This window comes from Artemia franciscana, chromosome 7 (assembly GCF_032884065.1).
Source record: "Artemia franciscana chromosome 7, ASM3288406v1, whole genome shotgun sequence".
In the NCBI taxonomy this organism is placed as follows: domain Eukaryota; kingdom Metazoa; phylum Arthropoda; class Branchiopoda; order Anostraca; family Artemiidae; genus Artemia; species Artemia franciscana.
This window is the reverse complement of record NC_088869.1, coordinates 28,227,486-28,252,017: the sequence shown is the minus strand read 5'-3', so window position 1 is coordinate 28,252,017 and position 24,532 is coordinate 28,227,486. Positions and strand designations below refer to the sequence as shown.

The following is a 24,532-nucleotide window of genomic DNA, read 5'->3' as shown; positions in this document are numbered from 1 at the left end:
TTGCAGGAAAATTTTTATAGAAAAAACCTCATTTAGAGCATTTTCTTTCAAAATTAAGTATAATCGTCCGAAAGGAACTATAGTGTTTGCGCCACCCCAACACCTAGTTGGTGGGGGCGCTTCGCACCCCCCAAGCCCCCCCCCCCCGCGCGCGTAAGTCGTTAGGCGCCTTATTGGTAACGTGCCATTGTAGTTGTGTCCCTGTGTCCCACCTGTGAATATAGATAGATATAAATATATTTTTAACTACGTAAAACTTGCGAATATACAACATTCTTGGCTGTCCCATTGTCTGTGCGTATAAATAGATTGTCAGGTTTACCGACTCTTGAACATGCAACATATAATTGCCCATGGGAAAAACAATCTGTATTCAGATCTATACCTTATTATTCTAATGATTGCCCTTGAGCTTTGTTGATGGTGATTGCTAATCGAACATTCCCTGTGTCCCCGTCGTCATTTTTATATCCCCCTGTGCCACCCGGCGTCCCCGTTGTTGTCGTTTCCCTGTGTCCCGGTCGTCATTTGTGTCCCGGTGTCCCAGTCTGTAATTTCCCTTTGAGTGTCGCGGTCGTCATTTATATTCCCTGTGTCCCGGTTGTCATTTTTGTCCCGGTCGTCATTTGTGTTCCGGTGTCCCGGTCTGTAATTTCTCTTTGAGTGTCCTGGTCGTCATTTATATTCCCTGTGTCCCGGTCGCCATTTGTGTCCCGGTGCTTTGTTGATGGTGATTGCTAATCGAACATTCCTTGTGTCCCGGTCGCTTTCTCTTTGAGTGTCCCGGTCGTCATTTATATTCCCTATGTCCCGGTCGTCATTTGTGTCCCGATGTCCCGGTCTTTAATATCGTCAGTCGACAAACATGACGTCAGTCGACACGCAAACATGACGTCACTCGACACACACACACACACATACACAGACAACTTATTTTTATATAGATAGATATCTATATATATAAAAATAAGTTGTTTGTCTGTCTGTCGACTGACGTCATGTTTGTGTGTCGACTGACGTCATGTTTGTCGACTGACGTCATTATAAGGATTGAGCTGTATGTCGTCATGAAATTGTTTGTCGTCTGACGTCATGTTTGTCGACTAACGAAACTACAGACCGGGACACCGGGACACAAATGACGTGTTATGTCTGTTATAACGTAATAGAGTCAACAATCTTGACAGGGCCTTTTGAGGGTGAGGCTTTTCTTATTCCACGCATTCTCATGATTCCAATGGATCTGCCTTTTCAACCTAAAAGATTGCAATTCCCAATTTGATTAGCATATTTAGTTTTCAGTCTAGAACCACTAAAGCTATTATGTAAATATCAAAAATATTTATGTTGTCTGAGCAATAATTTTTAGTTTTTATTTCAAAATAGAAAATTACCTGACAATTTTAGAAGTATATCTATCTATATATATAAAAATAAGTTGTCTGTCTGTGGATCAGGTGACGTCATGTTTCTGTGTCGACTGGCGTCATGACGTTAGTTGTCGTCATTTTTGCTATGACGGTGACGTCATTAAAGATATTTAAGACATATATGTTCACGTAGAAATCTATTAATGTTTAAGTTTAAAATGACTGATGAACTTACAATGGCAAAAGCCGATGAAGATGCTCAAAGAGTCTATGCCAAAAAACTTGCTGCTGATAGAGAAAGTCAGAAAAGAAAGCGTGCCGAGGAATCAAAAGAACAGCAAGGAAACAGGCTTGAGGCTAAAGAACGCAAAACCGCGCAGTTAGATGAAGATCCATCTGGACAGCGAGAATCAAAACATATCAAAACTGAAAATGATAGCGATGATGATTGGGTTTGGGATCTTGATTTGGATAAGGTCATCAATGCCTACCAGATTTTAGTTAAAAAAACAAAGGTTCGGCGATATGTATTTCATAGTGAAGCTGAAAAATAAAGAAGAAAAAGAAAACTGAAAAAAGAAAAAATGTAAAAAACTAAAAAATACTAAAAAGAAAAAACACTCAAAGAGAAATTACAGACCGGGACACAAATGACGACCGGGAGAGAGGGAATATAAATAACGACCGGGACACTCAAGGAGAAATTACAGACTGGGATACCGGGACACAAATGACGACCGGGACACAGGCAACATAAATGACGACCAGGACACAGGTATTTAAGAATATCGTTCAAAGACAAATTTTTAATTGTAAGAAGACCGTTGAAAGAGAAATTTCTAATTGTAAAATGACTGAAGAACCTACAATGGCAACACCCGAGGAAGCTGCTCAAAACGAATGTATTCACGCCGAAGTAGCTGAGTTGGTAAAGCGTTATGTTTCAGGTTCTAGGTCCGAGAGGCTCCAGGTTTGAACCTTGGCTTTAGCATTAATACAAAAGAAGAAAAAAACTAAAAAAGGTAAAAACTACAAAAAAACTAAAAAGAAAATATATATATATATTTATATATATCATCTTTTCCACAAAAATAATAATTTAGTGCTTCTGCTTAAAAACAGCAATCGAATTGATGCCTCCTGATACGCAACTATCAACAAAGTGGCAATCGTTGTGGTCGGTGATCAGTTCTTACCTCGAGATAATATTCTTTATAGGCGAAACAATCAGTTGACAAGAATTGCTTAAACTCATCGATGCTACGATGCCCTACAATATCCTGACGAATATAAATGACGCCCGGGACACTCAAATAGAAATCACAGACTGGGACACCGGGACACAAATGACGACGGGGACACAGGGAATATAAATGACGACCCGGACACAGGGACACAACTACAACGGGGACGCCGGGGGGCACAGGGGGATATATAAATGATGACGGCAACAAAGGAAATGGTCGATTAGCAATCACCATCAACAAAGCTCAAGGGCAATCAATAGAATCATGAGGTATAGATCTGAATACGGATTGTTTTCCCATGGACCATTATGCGTTGCATGTTCAAGAGTCGGTAAACCTGACAATCTATTTATATGCACAGACGATGGGACAGCAAAGAATGTTGTATATTCGCAAGTTTTACGTAGTTAAAAACACACATATATATATATATATATATATATATATATATATATATATATATATATACATATATATATATATATATATATATATATATATATATATATATATATATATATATATATATATATATATATATATATATATATATATATATATATATCTATATTCACAGGTGGGACATAGGGACACAACTACAATGGCGCGTAACTAATATGGCGCGTAACGACTTACGCGCGCGTGGGGGCTTGGGGGGGGGGGCGCGAAGCGCCCCCACCAACTAGGTGTTGGGATGGCGCGAAGCGCCACCCCAACAGCTAGTATATATATATATATATATATATATATATATATATATATATATATATATATATATATATATATATATATATATATATATATATATATATATATATATATATATATATATATATATATATATATATATATATATATATATATATATATATATATATATATATATATATATATATATATATATATATATATACATTCATACTCCCAACCCGTAAGACAATCCATTGGCCGTAGCCCTATTAGATATTGCACAACTATGCTATACCCATTAGCTGCTAGTGTTATTAGATAAGCGGTCTGTAACAACGGCTCGCTTTTATAAAGTGCATTTATGCTCAGGCACAAATAGTATACAGCACGCCAGTACGGCCTTTGACACTGGGATACTGCATTACTAACCTTTTAATGGTTCTTTTTATTTTTGCTCCATAGTACTTTATCCCTTCTTGGGCCGAAAATCTTGTCCCTTTTCAGGAGAAACTACGGGCCAAAATGTTAGAATCTTTTAATTTATATTCGAATGAAATATTTTTTAATAGTCAACGACTACAAACTATGGATGGTTGTAAGCATAACCATGCTTTTATATTTCGTCATATTTCGTCAGCAGTGTCTTTCGGGTTCTCGTACATGTTGAATTCATTTACATAATTTACATAAATATCCTACTTTTTGGTGTTCAGTTTGTAATTCTGAGAAAATGCAAAATTTCATGTTCAGTGGCTTTAAAACTAATTTTTATATTATTAGAAAATCACAAATAATATATTTTGTTGTTAAATATTATTTTAATAAAAATTTTGTATCGTCTCTCAAGGTTTGTTACTACGAACTGTTTTAATCAGAGACTCTCTTAAATTTGAGGGAGGCTAATACCCCTTCTTTCAATGCATTTTTTACATTCATGATTAATATTAGTTTGACAATACGTCAAGAACGATATTCTTCCCTGAACAATTGTATCACTCCAAACATTTGTAATGAGGGAAGCCTGAAAAATCAAAATGAATAACAGAATCATCATCTGTCAATTAAAATTCTTCAAAGGATTTTTTTATAGGTATGTCTCCCTTGGACGCCCAAGGGGCGACCAAGGAGAGGGGGGCAATACCCGTGGGAAACAAGAAGACATTGAAAAAAGGAAAATGAGAGACATTCCCCTTTATAATTCGGTAAAAACAGAGCTCCTGGTGGCACACCCCCATCCTGTAAAAATTCCTGGTGGCACTCACGGTGTCCCGCCAGCCAATTCCACGTTTTTATGCAGGTAGGCATGTGAGTGTAATATTCCATGTTAAACAGAGGAATTTCTCTGCAATGAGAGGGAAGCAATCACCCAAAAAAACGCCTACATTTATCTGAGGGCTCACCAAAATTGGAAAATTCGGGTAATAAATGCAGTATTGAAGCTTCAGGCCCCCACCTAAAAAAGATTGACTGGTCCATCTGTACTAGATGATACATAATTGCTCACACGTCCTTGTTTATAACCTTAGCAATCCCTTAAACAGTAGCGGAATTTTGTTAAAATCCTGCAGGGGAAGGGGGCAAAGTTGGAGCCAATTTTTCCAAATCAAGTAAAAATGAGAGAGAGAAATGAGCCTTATAGTACCATAAGGGGAAATATATACTAAAAAAAAAACTAACCTCTGGATACTTGAATTATCCAGGATTATCTTAGTTTTGACAAGATCTTTTGCAGAAACTAAATTTCAGTGGGAAGAGCAGATAGAAATCTGGGGGGAGGCAAGATGACGTCTAGAGGGGACAGTTGCCTCCCCTGCTCCATAGCAAATTACGCCCCAGACCCCCAAATGTATCAACTTCAAACGAATGCATCTTGAGAAACAAATGCAGCCATTGCGCGGTATTGCTGTCTCTAAAACTGGGAAGCTCCATATTTTATTTTTCGATAATCAAAAATCGATGCTCCCAAGTCCAATCAAATTTTTCAATTGATCACTTTTGGCCCTCTTTGGGGCAAAATTCTTGCTATATGTCTGGCAGAAAACATCACTTTGTTGTGGCACAATCTTTTCTACTACTTAAAATGGGGACAATAAGTTCTAATTTCCGATCAAATGAGTATTCTCTCGATATTTTTACTCAATTGGTTCGGAATGATCACCCAGAGAAAAAAACAACAGCAAAAACAAATAAATAAACACGCACCCGAGATCCTTCTCCGTTGAAAAAATACAAAATTTGGCATGTATAGGCGCTTGAAACCTCTGCAATAGAGTTTTCCTATATGCTGAATTTGATGATGTAATTTTCATTTAGATCACTTGCCCATGCGAGGGTGTTTTTGCCCCTTTTTCAAATGTCGGGCAAATTTTCTCAGGCTCCTAGTTTTTTATGGGTAATTTAAAACTTAATGCATTATACATAATTAGAATCACCATAAAAAGCTACTTCTTATGAAGAATAAATTGTTATAAAAACTACCTTTTTTAAGCCTAAGTAAAGAGCGATGTAGTTTCTATGTTTTTTTCTTTTCCCCAGGCCATCCCCTATGGAAGGAGTAGTGACAGAAACTTTGGAGAGAGCTCATTAGATCGGAAACTGAAAGTTCTAGTGCCCTTCCTAAGCGTCAAAATTGTAGCAGGGCAACCAGTCCCCCTCCCGTACCCTTTTAAGCTACCTGTTCCCTCCGGTTAACCACAAAAGGCATCCACTCAAAATTTTAGCTCAAAGATAATTTAAATTCAAAGATAGCTGTTTTGTTCAAAATGGTAAAAAGGTGCAATCAATATGCTTCCAGGGATGACATGATCCCCTGAGCCCCGGGGCAAGGGCTGTAAAATATGCAAGTTGCGCATTGTTTAAACAGGTTTTATAATAGAGAGGGAGAGTATCTATGATCCTCGGTTTCTGATTAGCTCAAACCCTTAAGATATCGTTCTCTTGGGCAAGAAAATCACACATTTTGCTGTGAATGGGGAGGAGGAAGGTTCTGAAAATTGTCTTGAAACTTTTTGTTCCTCTTTAGTTGTATTTCGAGCAAGCTCTTCGAGATTTCCAAAGCCTTAAACAGTACAAAAATTTACTCTGAAAACGACAAAAGTGCCGTATAAATCAAAACCCGCTATATGCACAGGATTTTTTTTTTTTTTTTTTTTTAACAGGAATTATTTACAATATTACGGGAATGACTTGAGGGATCGAGTTAAAACTTTAAGAGAGCATTGGAGAAGGGGATCTGAAATGATGCTCTGGCTTTGGAACGCTCTGGGTGTTAGTCCTACTCCTGTTTGTGGTACTTTTTGTTCGTCTCAAGTTTGACTTGAGTATTCATTGGGATTTCTGTTCGTTTTTGGTCTCATATACTCGTTGGTAGTATTTTTTTTAGTTTGGTAGTTGGTAGTATTTGAAGTTGGTAACTTCAATTACTCTATGACTTTATTTCTGCTCGTCTTCGGTTTAGTATAGCTCCGTAATTCATTTGGTGCTTATGTATTATACCGCCAACACTCAAGAAGTGAAGTTAGGTCGATCCTAATAAAAAATACCAAAACATGGTGAAATATAATATTTTAGGAACAAAACTGGGCTACATATTTGCACATTAGGGGGAGGAATAATCTACCCCCATCCTAATATGATAATATATAGCCGAAATTATATAATTTCGATGTATTCTATCACCCGCCACCTGGTTTCCACTGAGCGTAAGCTGATTGTTTCTTAACACAGATAGATAAACTTTTTGTTCTCGAGTTTTACACAGCTTAAACTTCAGGGTTGGTGGTATAATACAAAAGTATCATTTATTTTAAGACTCACTTTTGAAAATTTTGCTTTTAAATTAATATTAAGTAAAATTGTATGAAGTCGCCGATTAATATAGTTCAATGATAATGCTATATCAAATATATTAGTCGCACGTATGATTTAAGTTGAAGACCAAGCATTATATTTGATTTGTTCTTACCTTTCTAACCTCGCTTTTAAATAGTGCTGGAAATCCAACAAAACCTCCAATGCTTCCAGCTAAAAGTATTGCTATTCCTAGTACCATACTGGTAATTCCACCACATTTTAAGGTGCAACAACCCATTATCTTATGCTCCTCGAACTTGTAGATGACCTGAAAAGGAGTAAACTTAAATTAAAGAATTGATTCACAAAGTCTATTATTAGTAATGATGCGTTGCCTGGATTTCATAATGTCAGCCGTAATACATATTTTTATCCACATCGCCCTCTATTGTGTAGTTGTTGTGTAGCAATTAAAATCATTATGATGTCAGTTCCTGGCAAAAAAAGAACAATCCCACATTGGCACATTAACAGGAAGGAGATGCGTTGCATGAATAACATAATTTCGGCCTGGATACATTTATCCAAATCATCATTTGTCATGTAGCGATTAACATTGCTATGATGTCAGTTCCTGTCAAAATTATAACAATCCCATGTTGACACTTACGCAAGAATGAAGCTTTAAGGAAGTCCCCCTCCCTCAAACTGCGAAGTGCTGATACCTTTTGTTGTGATTGCTCATACATCTTTCGGTTTTATCGCACTTTCGAACTTTGCCCCTTCCTTCCAAAACTTTGCCCCTACACTAAAAACGAATTCGGAACTTGTTAATAAAACGAAACACACACTCAAAATTCCACTTAAGTAAGATTTCAGAAAACCGGTTACAATTTGGGCTATATAATTGCACGTTAGGGGGGATTGGGGGTTAGCTTAATTAAAGTTACGTTATGGTAGGTTAAGGACACTGTCCAAATACTTTACCCCACCCCCTAATGTGCAATCTTTCGGTTTTATCGCACTTTGGAACTTTGCCCCTTCCTTCCAAAACTTTGCCCCTACACTAAAAACGAATTCGGAACTTGTTAATAAAACGAAACACACACTCAAAATTCCACTTAAGTAAGATTTCAGAAAACCGGTTACAATTTGGGCTATATAATTGCACGTTAGGGGGGATTGGGGGTTAGCTTAGGTAAAGTTAGGTTATGGTAGGTTAAGGTCACTGTCCAAATACTTTGCCCCACCCCCTAATGTGCAAATATATAGCCTAAATTATATTATTGTATTAACTGCTCGTCATATGACGATTATATTTCATTAGGACTAAGCTAAGTTCACTTCTTGGGTATGTTCCTTTAATAAACAACAACCATAAGTTCTTCTGCATGTTCAGTCAACAGTGCAATTTAATCCACGCTTAATGTGCAGGGCGAAGTCGAGAAATGTCATACTATGCATCTCTAGTTAAAGGGGAATGGTCAATTTTCAAAAGACAAAATTATTTAAATATGTAAGGTTTGAACTTATAGTCATTGAAATACTTGGCAAATTTGATGTATGATTAGTAAGTGATCTTACAGAGCAATTTGTAAGTGAATTGATTAATAAATGACGGATAGTTGGAAAACTGTCAACATTTAAGAAACAAAAAAAGACTAATCTAATTTTTTGTGTTGTGAGTGGGGGAAGTAGCCAATGAAAATTATCCGTCTTGAGCCCATAAATCACTACGGTTTTTCCCACTAGAGAGGCAACATTCTTATTGGATAATCGTTAGGATAAGCTTATATCCTAATCCTAATATATTTACTTAACGTATAATAATTATTAGGGTAAGGAGTTTCGTAGAAGAACAAAGCTGGTGTAAAAATTCAAAGGATTCAATCAGAAGGATGCACCTATTGGGCGAGCGGAGGTAAATCGGTCAAAAGAAGAAAATGCAGATGACATATAAAAAATGCAGGAAACTCATGACAAATAAAAATCAAGCTTGGATTCGGAGCGGGCAAATTATTAGAACTAGGCATATATGAAGGCATTTTATCGGGGGTGAGGGGTGGCAATGATAAGAAAACGAATTTTATTTGATAACTTGAAAATTAAGTTCCCGAAAACTTGGGAATATTAAGAATTTTGGGTAGACCACAACTCCGAGGTCCCCTCCATTCCTAAAGTGACCTGCCAACAAACCTAGACTTAATAAATATTTTCCAAGCAAAAGGAAGCAAAAAAAATGTATTTTAGCCGATTTGATTCGATATGTCTGATATGGCAATGACAATGACGTTGGGATATTCTCGCATCAAAAAACGATCTTGATAGGTCAGAAGCGTGAGGAAATTCGTTAAGAGCCTTAATTTTGACTTTTGCAAATGCTGTCATATACTATGTTAGTACAGAATATAAGCGTCCCGGTCGTCATTTATATTCCCTGTGTCCCGGTCGTCAATTGTGTCCCGGTGTCCCAGTTTGTAATTTCTCTTTGAGTGTCCCGGTCGTCATTTGTGTCCCGGTCTGTAATTTCTATTCGAACAATCCCTGTGTACCGGTCGTCATTTATATATCTTCCCTGTGCCCCGGCTTCCCCGTTGTAGTTGTGTCCCTGTGTCCCAGTCGTCATTTATATTCCCTGTGTCGTGATTTGTGTCCCGGTGTCCCAGTCTGTAATTTCTCTTTGAGGTTCCCGGTCGTCATTTATATTCCCTGTGTCCCGGTCGTCATTTGTGTCCCGGTGTCCCGGTCTGTAATTCCATCAGTTGACAAACATGACGTCATTCGACAAACAACTTCATGACGCAAACAGCTCAATCCTTATAATGACGTCAGTCGACAAACATGACGTCAGTCGACACACAAACATGACGTCACTCGACAGACATAACCCACAGACAACTTATTTTTATATATATAGATAGATGTGTCCCGATCGTGATTTTTGTCCCGGTGTCCCAGTCTGTAATTTCTCTTTGAGGTTCCCGGTCGTCATTTATATTCCCTGTGTCCCGGTCGTCATTTGTGTCCCGGTGTCCCGGTCTGTAATTTCATCAGTTGACAAAAATGACGTCAGTCGACAAACAACTTCATGACGCATACAGCTCAATCCTTATAATGACGTCAGTCAACAAACATGACGTCAGTCGACACAAAATCATGACGTCACTCGACAGACATAACCCACAGACAACTTATTTTTATATAGATAGATACATAGATATATATATACATATACATATATATACATATATATATATATATATATATATATATATATATATATATATATATATATATATATATATATATATATATATATATATATATATATATATACCGATACCGCCTGCCCTCAGCACGTGGCTGACTGCTATATATGAATTCTCATTGCTGCTTGTCTTCTAACCACAGACACTTTACTAGCGCCTTTAATTCTGCTCTGAATTTACTTAAATTTTCTACATAATATTATCTACTAAAAGTTTTAAGACCGTCTAAAAAGTCTACAAGTATAACCCCTTCAGAGTCCCACAAATCGGCATGCATTCCTTGTAGACAGAAATTCTACAAATATTTTAACGTTCCTTGTAAACATATATATATATATATATATATATATATATATATATATATATATATATATAAACATATATATATATATATATATATATATATATATATGTATATATATATATATATACATATATATATATATATATATATATGTATATATATATATATATATATATATATATATATATATATATATATATATATATATATATATATATATATATATATATATATATATATATATATATACTATATAATGTATACATAGAAATTTTTATTATAATTCAACTTCGACGAACTTGAGTAGGCCTATAGCAGGCTTTGTACTTGAAGGAAAAGTTACATAAACATTTAACCAGTATCGGAGAGTAATAGTATGTTGACCCTTGACTAGATCTTCTACGCAGAAAAGCGAAAAAACTAGTTACCATAGGTGGTCTTGCCAAGTGTGAGGAAACGTGGTGCATAGATACTATTAGAGCTTCCTAGTAATATTGAAATCAGTGCTGCAACAAGTGCTCCAAATTTTTACTTAAGTATCAAGTATTAAGTACTCATTGTTTTTTTACTTAAATATCAAGTAATAAGTACTTTCCAAATTCTTACTTAAGTATCAAATATCAAGTACTTGCCAAAATTGTACTTAAGTAATACTACTTCAAGTACTACTTAAAGTATTTATTCTATGTATATATAAATATATATATATATATATATATATATATATATATATATATATATATATATATATATATATATATATATATATATATATATATATTTCTGATATAAAGTCCATGCTACCTTTTTTAAAGCCATTCTGAAGGCTTCTTAGCCCCTTCCCTTGGCTATAAAATGTCCTCTGTCATTCCTCTCTTGGGAATCTTAATCAAGAACCAGAATTTCCGTTTTATAGTTTTTAACCGTTTCCCTTGTTCGGCTGGTACACACCCAATGAAGTCCAAGAAAATAATCTTAACCAATTTTCAACACAACGGCTTGAAAGGAAAAGACTATCAAAATATTTAAGTGAAGTCAAAAAACTCTTCATTGGATCAGACATACCACATGACAGGATTAACACAGTGTACGTAGAGTTGAACTTCTGGCGATTAGTGTTCAATCAAATCTGGCACGTTTGAAAAAATACAGGGTTATTCTGATACATCTAGGAATGATGGAAAAAATATTGAAAGTATTGTTTTCCACTGTTTGGCTGGTACACACCCAACGAAGTCCAAAAAATAATCTGAACCAATTTTCAACACAACGGCTTGAAAGAAAAAGAATATCAAAACAATTAAGTGTAGTCAAAAAACTTCTGATTGGATCAGACACATCACATGACAGGATTAATACAGTGCACATAGAGTTGAACTTCTGGCGATTAGTGTTCAGTCAAATCTGGCACGTTGAAAAAAATACAGGGTTATTCTGAAACATGTTGGAATGGTGGAAAAAATATTGAAAATAGGAAAATAAACTTTCGATTGGCTTTAAAACAGATAAAAGGTAATAAAGTAGTTTGTACTCTGATTCAATAAGTAAAAACCCTAGCAAAAAAAAAACAAATTTAAAAGTAAGGAGCCAAGTGAGTCAGTTGCAGACTTTTTTAATAAGAGAAATTAAAGCTCAATAATAAAAAATCAAAAATCAATTGATGGCATGTCTCGCCCTCGGCACCTTTACAAGGAAACTGCCTCAAGTTTTCAAGTTAAATTTCAGACACTCTATGAAAATGTATGGTATCTATATCCTTTGGCTGGTTTTCACTCAAGCAAGCCGCATGGTGTGTAGTCAATTGAGATGGTCAGTAAGACTCCCTATAAACATATATTATAAAATCACGGGCCTGCAGCAAGCCCGCTGATTCAGACGCATTCTATACGGCTGGTCAAACTGCAGAATGAATGAATGAATAAATGAATGAACTTTATTAAAAAAACACAAAGTACGGAGTATTATAAATAAACAAAAACAAAAACGATAAACAGCAAGAAAAAAAATTAAACTAACAAAAGACAACATGGACTAATTAACAAGTATCAATATGGAAAAAAGGCTGCAGAGGGTCGTAAACGTGAATAAAGTAGACAGTATTTTTAAATAAATCATCACTGGAAGACCGAATCCAAGAAGGCATATCTATTAAACCAAATCGATCAACTATTTTTCTGTTTTGATGCCATCTAGGAAGCCGGAGGAGGATTTTGCAATATCTGAAATAAGCCGCACATAGAGTATGCGGATTTTTCTTACGAAACAAATGAGCCATGCCTGATAAAAACAAAAGCACAGGGGCGCAATAAGCGTTATAAATCACGCACAAACCGTTGCGGTTGTAACGGCTTTTGTTTGGGGACATTTTTTGGTAAGCGACGCGTAGGTTTTTCACGGCTTGATTCACTAGGGATTAAAAGGTAGTGGAAAGGATTGGACCGAAACACAGATCAAGCCAACTAACTAAAGAAGAAGATGGCAGAATTGCAGTCCCAGTAACGAATGGAGCGACCGCATAAGGGCTATTAAAACAAATAAACTTGCATTTAGACGCATTAACTGACAGTCCAATCTTAGATAGTTCATTGGTTAATATAGTAAAATTGGAAAGCAATCCACGGCGAGTCCGGGCAACAAGAAGTACGTCGTCTGCATATGCAACAGAAGACAAACCGATATTACCGTAAGAAACAGAACTTTTAAGGGGACGCAGGCACGATACAAGCACACATTTAAATATACTAGAAGACAATACGGCAGAAGTTCAAACCTATCTATTTCTAGCAGCAGTTTTCATACCATGAAGTGGCAAAAACCACGAGACTAAGTAGAAAACCTTCTGATAAAAAAAGAATAAAACAAGAACTAAGAGCTCATATGGCACTTGTGACGATGTCGGAAGAGCCAAGAGCTCACATGGCATGATCTCTAGCAAAATTATAAGAATCAATAGATTAATTTAAAAGAAAAATCAGAGGCTTAATGTTGGTCGGCATTTAAAATAAGAGCTCTAAGACACAAGGTCCTTTTAAATATCAAAATTCATCAAGACCCGATCACCCACTCACAAGTTAAAAATACCTCATTTTTCTAATTTTTCCTCTCCCTTCAGCCCCCCCCCCCCCCAGATGGTTGAATCGGGGAAATCAACTTTATCAAGTCAAGTTGTGCAGGTCCCTGACACGCCTACCAATTTTCATTGTCCTAGCACATCCAGAAGTACCGAACTCCCCAAAGCACTGGACCCCCCTAACTACCCCAAAGAGAGTGGATCCAGTCTGGTTTCGTCAATCACTTATCTACGACATTTGCTTATTCTACCCATCAAGTTTCATCCCGATCTCTCCACTCTAAACGTTTTCCAAGATTACCGGTTGCCCCCTCCAACTCTCACCCAATGTCACCAGAACTGGTCTGGGTTTAAAATAAGAGATCTGAGACATGAGTTCCTTCTTAATATCAAATTCAAAATACCTCACGAACGTTCATCCGCTCTTAAGTTAAAAATACTCAATTTTTGTAATTTTTACGAATTGACACCCCTCCAACTCCCCTAAAGAGAGCGAATCCATTTCGGCTATGTCAATCACGTATCTAGGACTTGTGCTTATTCTTCCCACCAAGTTTCATCCTGATCACTTCACTCTAAGCGCTTTCCAAGATTTCCAGTCCCCCCCCAAATACCCCCAATGACACTGGATCCGGTCGGGATTTAAAACATGAGATCTGAGTTACGACTTCCTTCTAATACGAAAATTCATCCGATGAAATTCAAGATCCGATCATTCCTTCGTAAGTTAAAAATACCTCATTTTTTCTGATTTTTCAGAATTAACCCTCCCCCCAACTCCCCAAAAGAGAGTGAATTCGTTCTGTTTATGTCAATCACGTATCTAGGACTTGTGCTTATTTTTCCCACTAAGTGTTATCCTGATCCCTCCACTCTAAGGATTTTCCAAGATTTTAGGTTTCCCCCTCCCATGTCACCTGATCCGGTCGGAATTTAATGTAAGAGTTCTGAGACATGATATCCTCCTAAATATCAAATCTAATTAAGATCCGATTTAATTTTTCCAAATTAACCGTCCTCCCACTCCCCCCCAGATGGTTGGAGTCGCGGAAACAACTATTTCAAATTTAATCTGGTCTGGTCCCTGATACGCCTGCCAAATTTCATCGTCCTAGCTTATCTGGAAGTGCCTAAACTAGCAAGACCGGGAATGACAGACCGACAGACCTACAGAATTTACGATCACTGTATGTCACTTGGTAAATATCAAGTGCCATACAAAGTTATTTTTCTCTGGGAATGAAATATTTGGTTGAAGGTTGGCTTCAGTATGACTTATTTTGGAAAAAGGTTATTTCCAGGCTTTGGGCAAGCCATGGGTGGAAGTAGTTATAGGTCCTACTAAACTGAAGGAAAACTCGACTTTCTTAAGACTTGAAACCCTCCTCCCCCTGTTTTAGATATGGCTTGTGATATCAGAGCTTGATGTGAGCCCTGATCCTTGTCATCCTTGGTCTAGCTTTCATTTGGATCCGTTGCTCCATTCGCAAGTTATACTAAACTAAACCAAAAGCTTCACTGATATCCATCAATCTCTCGCAAGCTACACTGAATTAAATGAAAAACTCAACTTTTAATTAAGCTTGGGTCTCCATCCCAGAACTCAATGCATACCATACTCCTAGGCATATTTGTTCAATTTTCATCGAAATTCATCTCCATATGCAAGTTACAGTGAATTAAATAAAAAAACTTGAATTTTTTTTAAAACTTAAAGCCCCATCGCCCTAATTAAGCTCGATTTTAAATCAAAATAGTTCAAATTCAATACAAATCTGACTGGCGGTTCTCTCGCTATACTCGATTGCAGAGACGGGAGGACAGACAGGAAGATCTCAAAAACCTATCTTGATGGATATTTTCCACTATCCAAATAGGTGATGAAACCTGGATGATGATAAGCCATTTTTTCCTTTTTTTGGATCCAATTAGCCAACTTGGCTACCTAAGACGTTGCAAAATCCGTCCGTCTGTCCGTCTGTCTGTCTGTCCGTCCGTCTGTGTAATCACGTATAGGGGGAGAAATACAACTGGTTGGATTTGGATGAAAATTTTGATGGCCAGATTTGGTGCCAAGGATCATGAGACACGTCAAGTTGAAAGATGAAGACCCTAGCTCAAATAAAACAGGGGGGAGAGGGCTTTACCTGCTTAAAAACAGTTTTTCGTTTAATTCAGAGCAAATTGCGACTGGAGTGATGGATCTGAATGAAAATTGAACCAAGAGGCCTAAGACCATGACACATATCAAGTTTTGAGATAAAGACCCTAACTCAAATTTAACAAGGGGGAATGGGTTTTAATTCCTGAAAAATTTAAGTTTTCTGTTTAATTTAGTATAAATTGCAAATGGAGTAACGGATCAGAATGAAAACTAGACCAAAGATGCCTAAGATCAGGGCTCATATTAAGTTCTGATATCACAAACCCTATCTCAAATAGGGCGAGGGGGAGAGGGTTTCAAGTCTTAAGAAAGTTGAGTTTTCCTTTAATTTAGTAGGGCTTATAACCTATGAATGGAGTGACAAATCTGAAGTCAGATTCGTCTGAATATCTGAATTTGCTGGAACGAATTTGACAAAATAACATTACATTGAATCCAGCTAGAATTGCCTAGACTTGTTTATTGCAGACAACATTTAGATGGGCAAAGATTCATAGCTTCAGTAGTTTTACCAATAATATGGTCCTGAAGATGATGAAATGGTAGAGATCTGGTTCAGTTGACGAGATGACAAAACTTAAACACTAATGTCAGAAATATCAGCCCAAATTGACTAGAGTATGCAACATTTAGCACAAAACAAGAGATTTTAGCTCACTGTCGACCAGTGAACTGTGAAATAATTTCAATTTTCTTTGTTCTATAACTTTTAAACAAAAATTAAACCAAGTGTTAATCATAGCATAATTTTTTTTCGTCAAAAACAAATACCTTATTTCATATCCAAAAATAGGGCATGGAGCTATATCTGAGTTTACTCTAAATCTAAAGGGTGATGTTTTCTTGTACATTGCCATAGCACACACACACAAAATTTCCGTGTCAAAGGTAAAGTATTTGAAAAACAATTACATTAAAAGTATCTTAAGTAATTTTGTAATCTTACTAAGTATCAAGTAATAAGTACACCCTAGAGTTTTTACTTAAGTACAAGTACAATTAATGGAAAATTTTACTTAAGTAGTACTTCAAGTAAAAGTACTTCAAGTAAGTGACAGCACTGATTGAAATCGTTTGGTCTGTGACCGTTGCTACCAGGCAGAGAAGGGCTCTGCCCACGCGCTTCATCAACTATTTACTCTTCGCACTAAATTTTAACCAAAGATAGACTGCTTTCCTACACTTCCACGTTAAAAGTGTATTCTGATTCAATTGATTTATTTTTGTGACGTGTTCTCGCAAGTCAATGTCATTATTCCTTATTTCACCAGAGAATTTTTTTTTTAAGTGGTTAATTAATGGTCTGTTTTAGCTAGTACTGAACTACAAATCAAAACAGATAAGGAACACAAATTTTCTGAGCCATGATTTTCTTCGGATGCTTGAAAAATCTATTAAAATTGAAAGGTATATGTCACATTTAAGACAGCCTCCTCTTTATTTACTTTGACTGGAGGTTTAATATTATCACCCCTAAAAAGTACACCCCTCAATAAACCCTCAAGACGATGGAAGCTGGAATGCCAAAAATCAGGTTACGGATAATCTTGATCTAATAGTGATGATGACTACCCTCCTTCTCTCTTTGCAGTTAACCATATGAATGTAATATCTCCACTTTTCATCAAGTCTAGCGTTAAATCGCTTCAGAAATTTGTACCATGACTTCTTGACGGAAAGACATTATGGTTAATGAGTGGAAAATATAAATGATAATTACTAACTATAAATGTTTTAAAGGCAAATTTGGTTGCAAGCATTATATTTCATTTGATTGGTTTAGTCCTTTTTTCTAGCACTCTTAGAGTATATTCTCAACTCTCTCTCCCTCTCTCTCTCTCTCTCTCTTTTTCTCTCTCTCTCTCTTTCTATCTCTCTCTCTTACTCAACTCTCACTCTCTCTCCCTTTCTTTCTTTGAAAGTTTTGGACAAGCAAATGATCAAAAAAATTACAATCATAGCTCTCACAACCTATTTTAAGGCTCGCTTGAATGTCTTCTTACGTTTACTTTTTCCGTTCTTTTTTTTTGCAAAAAAGATCAATTTTAATAGAAAATACAAGTTCATGGCCATCTTTTAAATAGTTTTGTTTTACTTTAAAAAACGATCATACTATAAAAATATTAGGCACCAAGAGCGTATTGTAAGTCAAAACGTTCATGGGAATGAAGTATAGTCGACTCTCAATAACTTGTACCTCCATAACTGAAAATGCTCGACATCTCGAATTACTTTCAATACCCTTGGAAAAAATCCTCTTGTTTTTGTTTTTTTCCAAGAAAAAAAATGCCCAAAGAAATAATTATATGGTCACATTTTACCTCTGTAAGTCGATGTGACGCGAAAATTACCTCTGTAGCTCAAAATTCAGTAGATAAGTCGTCATTTAATTTTCAATTTATGTCCACAAGTCAAAGTGTACCTCTGTGTCTCGAAATTTTTTCAACGGATCTCTGTTAGTCGGAACTCCAGTATGCAGGTTGTAACGTGTAAACTTTGATATGTATAACTTTGTTTAAGATATTTTTGCATCAGATTTTGTTAATGTTCAGGAGTCTATTTCCTAGCAAACTAAATTTACTATTAGCATTTGATAGTCAAGTCATGATATATCAAGTCTATATTGCACTAAAAAAATTATTCTTAAGTTTGTAGTGGCTGTTGGGAGTAAGTTTTGTAATTTGTACCTCTGTAACTCGAATTATCATTTGTATCCCTCTATAGCTCGTTACCTTTATAAGTCGAATTTTATGTAGAATGACCTCTGTAACTCGAACTATGCATAAGTGGAACAATAAGTAACTCGAAAAAAATTGTTATTCCTAAAATTTCGAGCTAGCCAGAGTCGACTGTATAAGTAAAGAGGGATCCATAATAACAAAAACAAAAAATCAAAATATACATCAAAAGAATCTGCTTTGTTCAAAAATACTGATTCAAAAAATACAATTTATTCAATTTTCAATTTACTATCAAATTCATTACAATATGGAACCTGTCATAGATTGTTTTAGAAGAAGAAAAAGAGATATGCCCCCAAACAGGGGGCTGTAAAACAGTTCGTGGTAACGAACTGTATGAAAGTATGAAGTATGAAAGTATGAAGCGACCCGGCTCAATAGTAACCAAAACTAAAAAAACGGAATTTTGATACAATGAGGTATATCAAAAGAATCGGCATTGTGTTGCTGATTTCAAATATATAAGTTTCGTTAAGTTTAGTCTTGCCCATCAAGCGCTACGAGCCTGAGAAAATTTACCTGATTTTCAAAAAAAGGAGAAAACACTCCCTAAAAGTCATAGAACCATAATGAAAATGACACCATAAGATTCAGCGTATCAGAAACCCCTATTGTAGAAGTTTTAAGCTCCTATCTTCAAAAACGTGGAATTTTGAATTTTTTGCCAGAAGAAAGATCACAGATGCGTGTTTGTTTGTTTGTTTTGTTTTTCTCTAGGGGTTATCGCATCGACCCAGTGGTACTAGAAGATCGGCATAGGGCTCATTTGAACGGAATTAAAAGTTCTAGTACCATTTTTGAGCGACCAAGAAGATTGGAGGGCAACTAGTCCCCCACCCACGCCTTTTTTTCTCAAATCGTCCGATCAAAATTTTGAGATAGCCATTTTGTTCAGCCTACGTTGAAAAGCCAAATAACTATGCGTTTGGAGATATCATGACCCCCACAACCCCTGGGTGAAGGTCTTTAAGTTATAAGACTTGCCCATTGCTTGCGTATAGCATTTGTTATTGGGAAGTGTGTATACATTTTTCCGGGGGAGGGGGGAAATTTCCGCTATACGAGATTCATCTTATGTCTTACTTTCTCTTTGTCGACTCAATTTTACGCGTGGAGATGTCAAGGGCTATTGTCGGGTGTAAATTTTCACTAAGATTGAATTTGCTAGAGAATATATCCGTGGGGAGGACGGATCTTTCCGTATAGGTGGAGCCGGATTTCTTTGCGTTATTTAGAAAAACAATCAGAAATTTAATAAAAAGACAAGTTTTTTTCAACAATATCTTTCACTTTACGTTGAAGTTTGAATTTTCTCCCAACTCCTTAAGAACGACTCCCGAAACACGAGGTAGTTTAATTAGAACATTAAGAAGTTTTATTTAAAGCACTAAAAAACTTCAGCATAAAGAGCAAGGTGTTGAGGAGGAGCAGCCCCCTTATATAAGTAATAATTTCTGTTCGTTTTAATGTTTTAACGCTGCTCCTTACTTTCAGTAGAAAAACTTGTTTTTTTATTTAATCTTGACAGGTACTAAACGGTCAAATTTGACATGTCTGTGAACCCAATAGAGGAGAGGAGGAAAACTGAAGACATTGTTTTGTAGCCCTGGGGTATATTTAAGCAACAGACTTGTGTATGACCTCTTCTGAACCAAACATTGTCACAATAAAGACTTGTACCATTCAATTTTAGTTCCTTATTCAACACTGATTCTAATTATAATGATGACCACGGTAACAAGTGCACCCCACCCCCCTTATGGGGCTAAGTCTAGTTATACGTTATATACAAAAATTTCCGGATTTGTAAATTTTTTTTTGTATTTATCAATCATCAACAGTTGGTTCGTAATGTGAAATAGTGTCAATTAAAAGAAAAAAAAAAAACAACTGAAAAATCTGAAAAGTTTCGTGTATAACCTTGGGCCATATCTGACCCCAATTGATATGGGACGTAATTGCCATAGTGATGACCACTATGGTGGTCATCACTATGCCAATTGATATGGGAGTTGGGAATCGAATGGTGGTTCTTTTTTGTTATTTTAATGTTTATTCAGAAGAGGGCATCAGGATCAATGCCAGGGATGGCGAGATAGGAGGTGGCCGAAGAACCTATGTTTACGGAAGCCCTGAGCGTAGCCCTCTGAATGTAATAATTTACAGTAGTGGCCATTTCGTTGACAGCACAGCTTAGATACCAATACAGTTATGAAAACTCTATTTTTGGGACACAGTGTGCGGTAGCGATGCTAGCGGCTGGAGACAGGAAACTGGTAGTCTGAATCTAAAAGTCTATGCATTGCTATGTGAAAATTACGTTCAAAACAAAATTGCGTTCCCGCCTGTGGTGTTGTAGTACGATCTACGCGTCGGAGCGCGGGCTTGGAGGAGGCGCCAAGTTCAGAGCTCTGTACCAAAAGCTTCTCATGGGCAAGATAGGAGTTTTTATAACTGTATTGGTATCTAAGCTGTGGTTGACAGGTCAAAATCTTAGAAAGCAGCTCGCTAAATTATGGTTAAACAACTTAAAAAAAAAAAAAAAAAAAACGAAGCATGTAAGTACTTCCAAGAGTCATAGGGAAAACAACACTTATTAGTGTAGTTGCAAGTAGTAAGTAGCTTATTGCAAGTAGTAGCTTTTAAACTCAACAGGCATGGGGGGGGGCATGGTCAACTGAAAATTTAACCATGAAACTAAGATAAAGCTCTGGGTACTCTGGCATCAAAAACGAAAGATAAAAAGACAGAGAGTTTTATCCGTTGTAAAATTCCATCCAGAAGAAATGGTCCTAAAATTTACTTAATTGATTAGAGAGAGAAAACGTGAAATATCCTGCCAAAGTGGATATATACGTATGTACATATATATACGTTTACATATACATACTGGGGCCAGACGGCGAAGCCGCCTGATCCCAGCTAGTATATATATATATATATATATATATATATATATATATATATATATATATATATATATATATATATATATATATATATCAACTAACATCGACAGGGTACGTACAATATTTGGAACTGTTAAAATTCAGTTTGCCCAAGACCCCGTGCTCTCGTAGCATAGACCTTGAGTCCGCGTACAATACTGTGGCATAAGCAAAGCCTGGAGGTAACTCGGAAATTTTAATAAATATAAACTTTCTGAATGGAATGAAGTGAGAATCGTGTGGCTGTAATGGGTATAACATAATTTGTGCTATATTCTTGCACATTGGGGGGGGGGTAAATTATTTTGGATCTGCATTCAAAGTGTTTAAAATACAATTTAATCTGAAAACAGTTCCGCACTCAGAAAATGATTAACGGGGAGGGGCTGACCAAGGGTCCCTGGGTCAACCAACGAAAATATTAGAAAAAACGGGGTAAACGTATCACAGTTCACATAATTGACTTACCACTCGATGCCCTTTTTTATGCTCTTTACGAATATAATAATAGCTTCTATCGCAAATTCAAGTTTAGGCACTTTTTGAGCTCTTAAAAATGACGAATTTTCAATTAAAGTATGAGTTATAGGTCCTTTTAGACAAAATAATACTACGTTTTCTCAGCACCATTTTCTCGGCCGTTTTCGACAAAATAATACTTCATTTTCTAAGTGCCAAAATTATTTATAGTTAGGTTAGATCAAAAAGGGCTTAAACTTGATTTTGCGATAGAAGCAATTATTATATTCGTAAAGATAATAAAAAAGGCATCGAATGGTATGTTCACTTTATTGATAAGTCAATTATATGAACTGTATTACATTTACCAAAAACGGTATTTTAAGTTACATTACTTTAAGTTTATTTTAACTCTTTGAATGCAAGTTTTGAGTAAGGACTAAGGAATGAATGACAAAACGGAGCAGATTAAATAAGAATTAAAAACAGAATTCAATTTTTTATGGTACTTGGTATTAACCAAGTGACATATAGCGATCGCAAATTCTGTCGGTCTGTCTGTCCCGGTTTTGCTACTTCAGGCACTTCCAGGCCAGCTAGGACGATGAAACTTGGCAGGCGTATCAGGGACCAGACGAGATTAAATTAAAAATAGTCGTTCCCGATTTGACTATCTGGAGGGCAGGAGTGGGGGGGCCGGTTAATTTGAAAAATAGAAAAAATGAAGTATTTTTAACTTACAAAAGGGCGATGCGATCTTAATGAGATTTGATGTTTGGAAGGGTATCGTGTCTCAGAACTCTTATTATAAATCCCGACCAGATCCGGTGACAATGGGGGAATTGAGGGGGAAACCTAAAATCTTGGAAAACGCTTAGAGCGGAAGGATCAGGATAAAACTTGGTGGTAAAAATAAGTACACAGTCCTAGATACGTGATTGACATAGCCGGAACGGATCTGGTCTCTTTGGGGGAGTGGGGGGGGAAGAGTTAATACTGAACAAATTAGAAAAATGAGGTATTTTTAACTTACGAAGGGGTGATCGAATCTTAATGAAACTTGAAGTTTTGAAGGATATCGTGTCTCAGAGCTCCCATTTTAAATCCCGACAGGATCCGTTGACACTGGGGAGAATTGAGGGGGGACCTAAAATCTTGGAAAACGCTTAGAGTGGAAGGATCAGGATGAAACTTGGTGGGAAAAATAAGCACAAGTCCTAGATACGTGATTGAAATAGCCGGGACGGATCTGCTCTCTTTGGGGGAGTTGGGGGGAGGGTTAATTCTAAAAAATCAGAAAAATGAGGTATTTTAACTTACGAAGAAGTGATTGGATCTTAATGAAATTTGATGTTTGGAAGGCTACCATGTCTCAGAGCTCGTATATTAAATCTCGACCTTATCCAGTGAAGGAGAAGTTGGGGGGCCTAAAATCTTGGAAAATACTTAGAGTGGAGGGATTGGGATGAAACTTGGTGGGAAAAGTAAACATAAGTCCTAGATACGGGATTGACATAATCGGAACGGATCTGCTCTCTTTGGGGGAGTTGTGGGGAAGGTAAATTCTAAAAGATTAGAAAAAATGAGGTATTTTTAACTTGCGAAAGAGTGCTCGTATCTTAATGAAATTTCATATTTAGAAGGACCTCGAAACTCAGATCTCTTATTTTTTTTATCCCGACCGGGTCCAGTGTCATTAGGGGGGGGGGGGCAAAAATCTTGGAAAACGCTTAAAGCGGAGAGATCAGGATGAAACTTGGTGGAAAGAATAAGCACAAGTCCAAAATAGGTGACTGACATAACCGGACTGGATCCGCTCTCTTTGGTGGAGTTGGGGGGGATAATTCGGAAAAATTAGAAAAAAGAGGAATTTGTAACTTACGAACGGGTGATGAGATCTTAATGAAATTTGATATCTAAAAGGATCTTGTGCTTTAAAACTCTCATTTTAAATCCCGACCAGATCCGGTGACATTGAAGGGAGTTGGAGGGGGAAGCCGGAATTCTTGGAAAACGTGAAATCCAGGTATCTAACGAATGGGTGATCAGAGGGTTGGGTGTAGATTTAACGAATGGGTGTAGAGGGCTGGAGGGGGAAACAGAAATTTTGGAAATCGGAAATCTTGGAAAACGCTTAGAGTGGAGATATCGGGATGAACCTTGATGGGAAGAATAAGCACAAGTTATAGATACGATATTGACATAATTTGTACGGATCCGTTCTCTTTGGGGGAGCTGGGGGTTGTTAATTTGGAAAAATTAGAAAAATCGAGGTAGTTTTAACTTAAGAACGGGTGACCGGAACTTAATGAAATTTGATATTTGAAAGGAACTCATGTCTCAGAGCTCTTATTTCAAATCCCGACTAAATCTCTTGACATTGGGGGGAGCTGGAGGGGAAAACCAGAAATGTTGAAAAATGTTTATAAATGTCTTAGATACGTGACTGACGTAACCGAACTGGATCCGCTTTCTTTG

At 36.5% G+C, this 24,532-nt stretch overlaps 1 protein-coding gene across 4 annotated transcripts in view; it reads right to left on the bottom strand.

Annotated features, from left to right (window-relative positions):
• Positions 1-24,532, bottom strand: part of LOC136029117 (platelet glycoprotein 4-like) — a 96,661-nt gene that overhangs the window by 52,263 nt on the left and 19,866 nt on the right. For all 4 annotated transcript variants that reach the window (XM_065707194.1, XM_065707195.1, XM_065707196.1 and 1 more), the window contains exon 2: positions 7,272-7,427. In XM_065707194.1, the coding sequence (XP_065563266.1) occupies positions 7,272-7,397 (126 nt within the window). In that variant the 5' untranslated portion in view covers positions 7,398-7,427. The remainder of the gene's footprint in view (positions 1-7,271; positions 7,428-24,532) is intronic.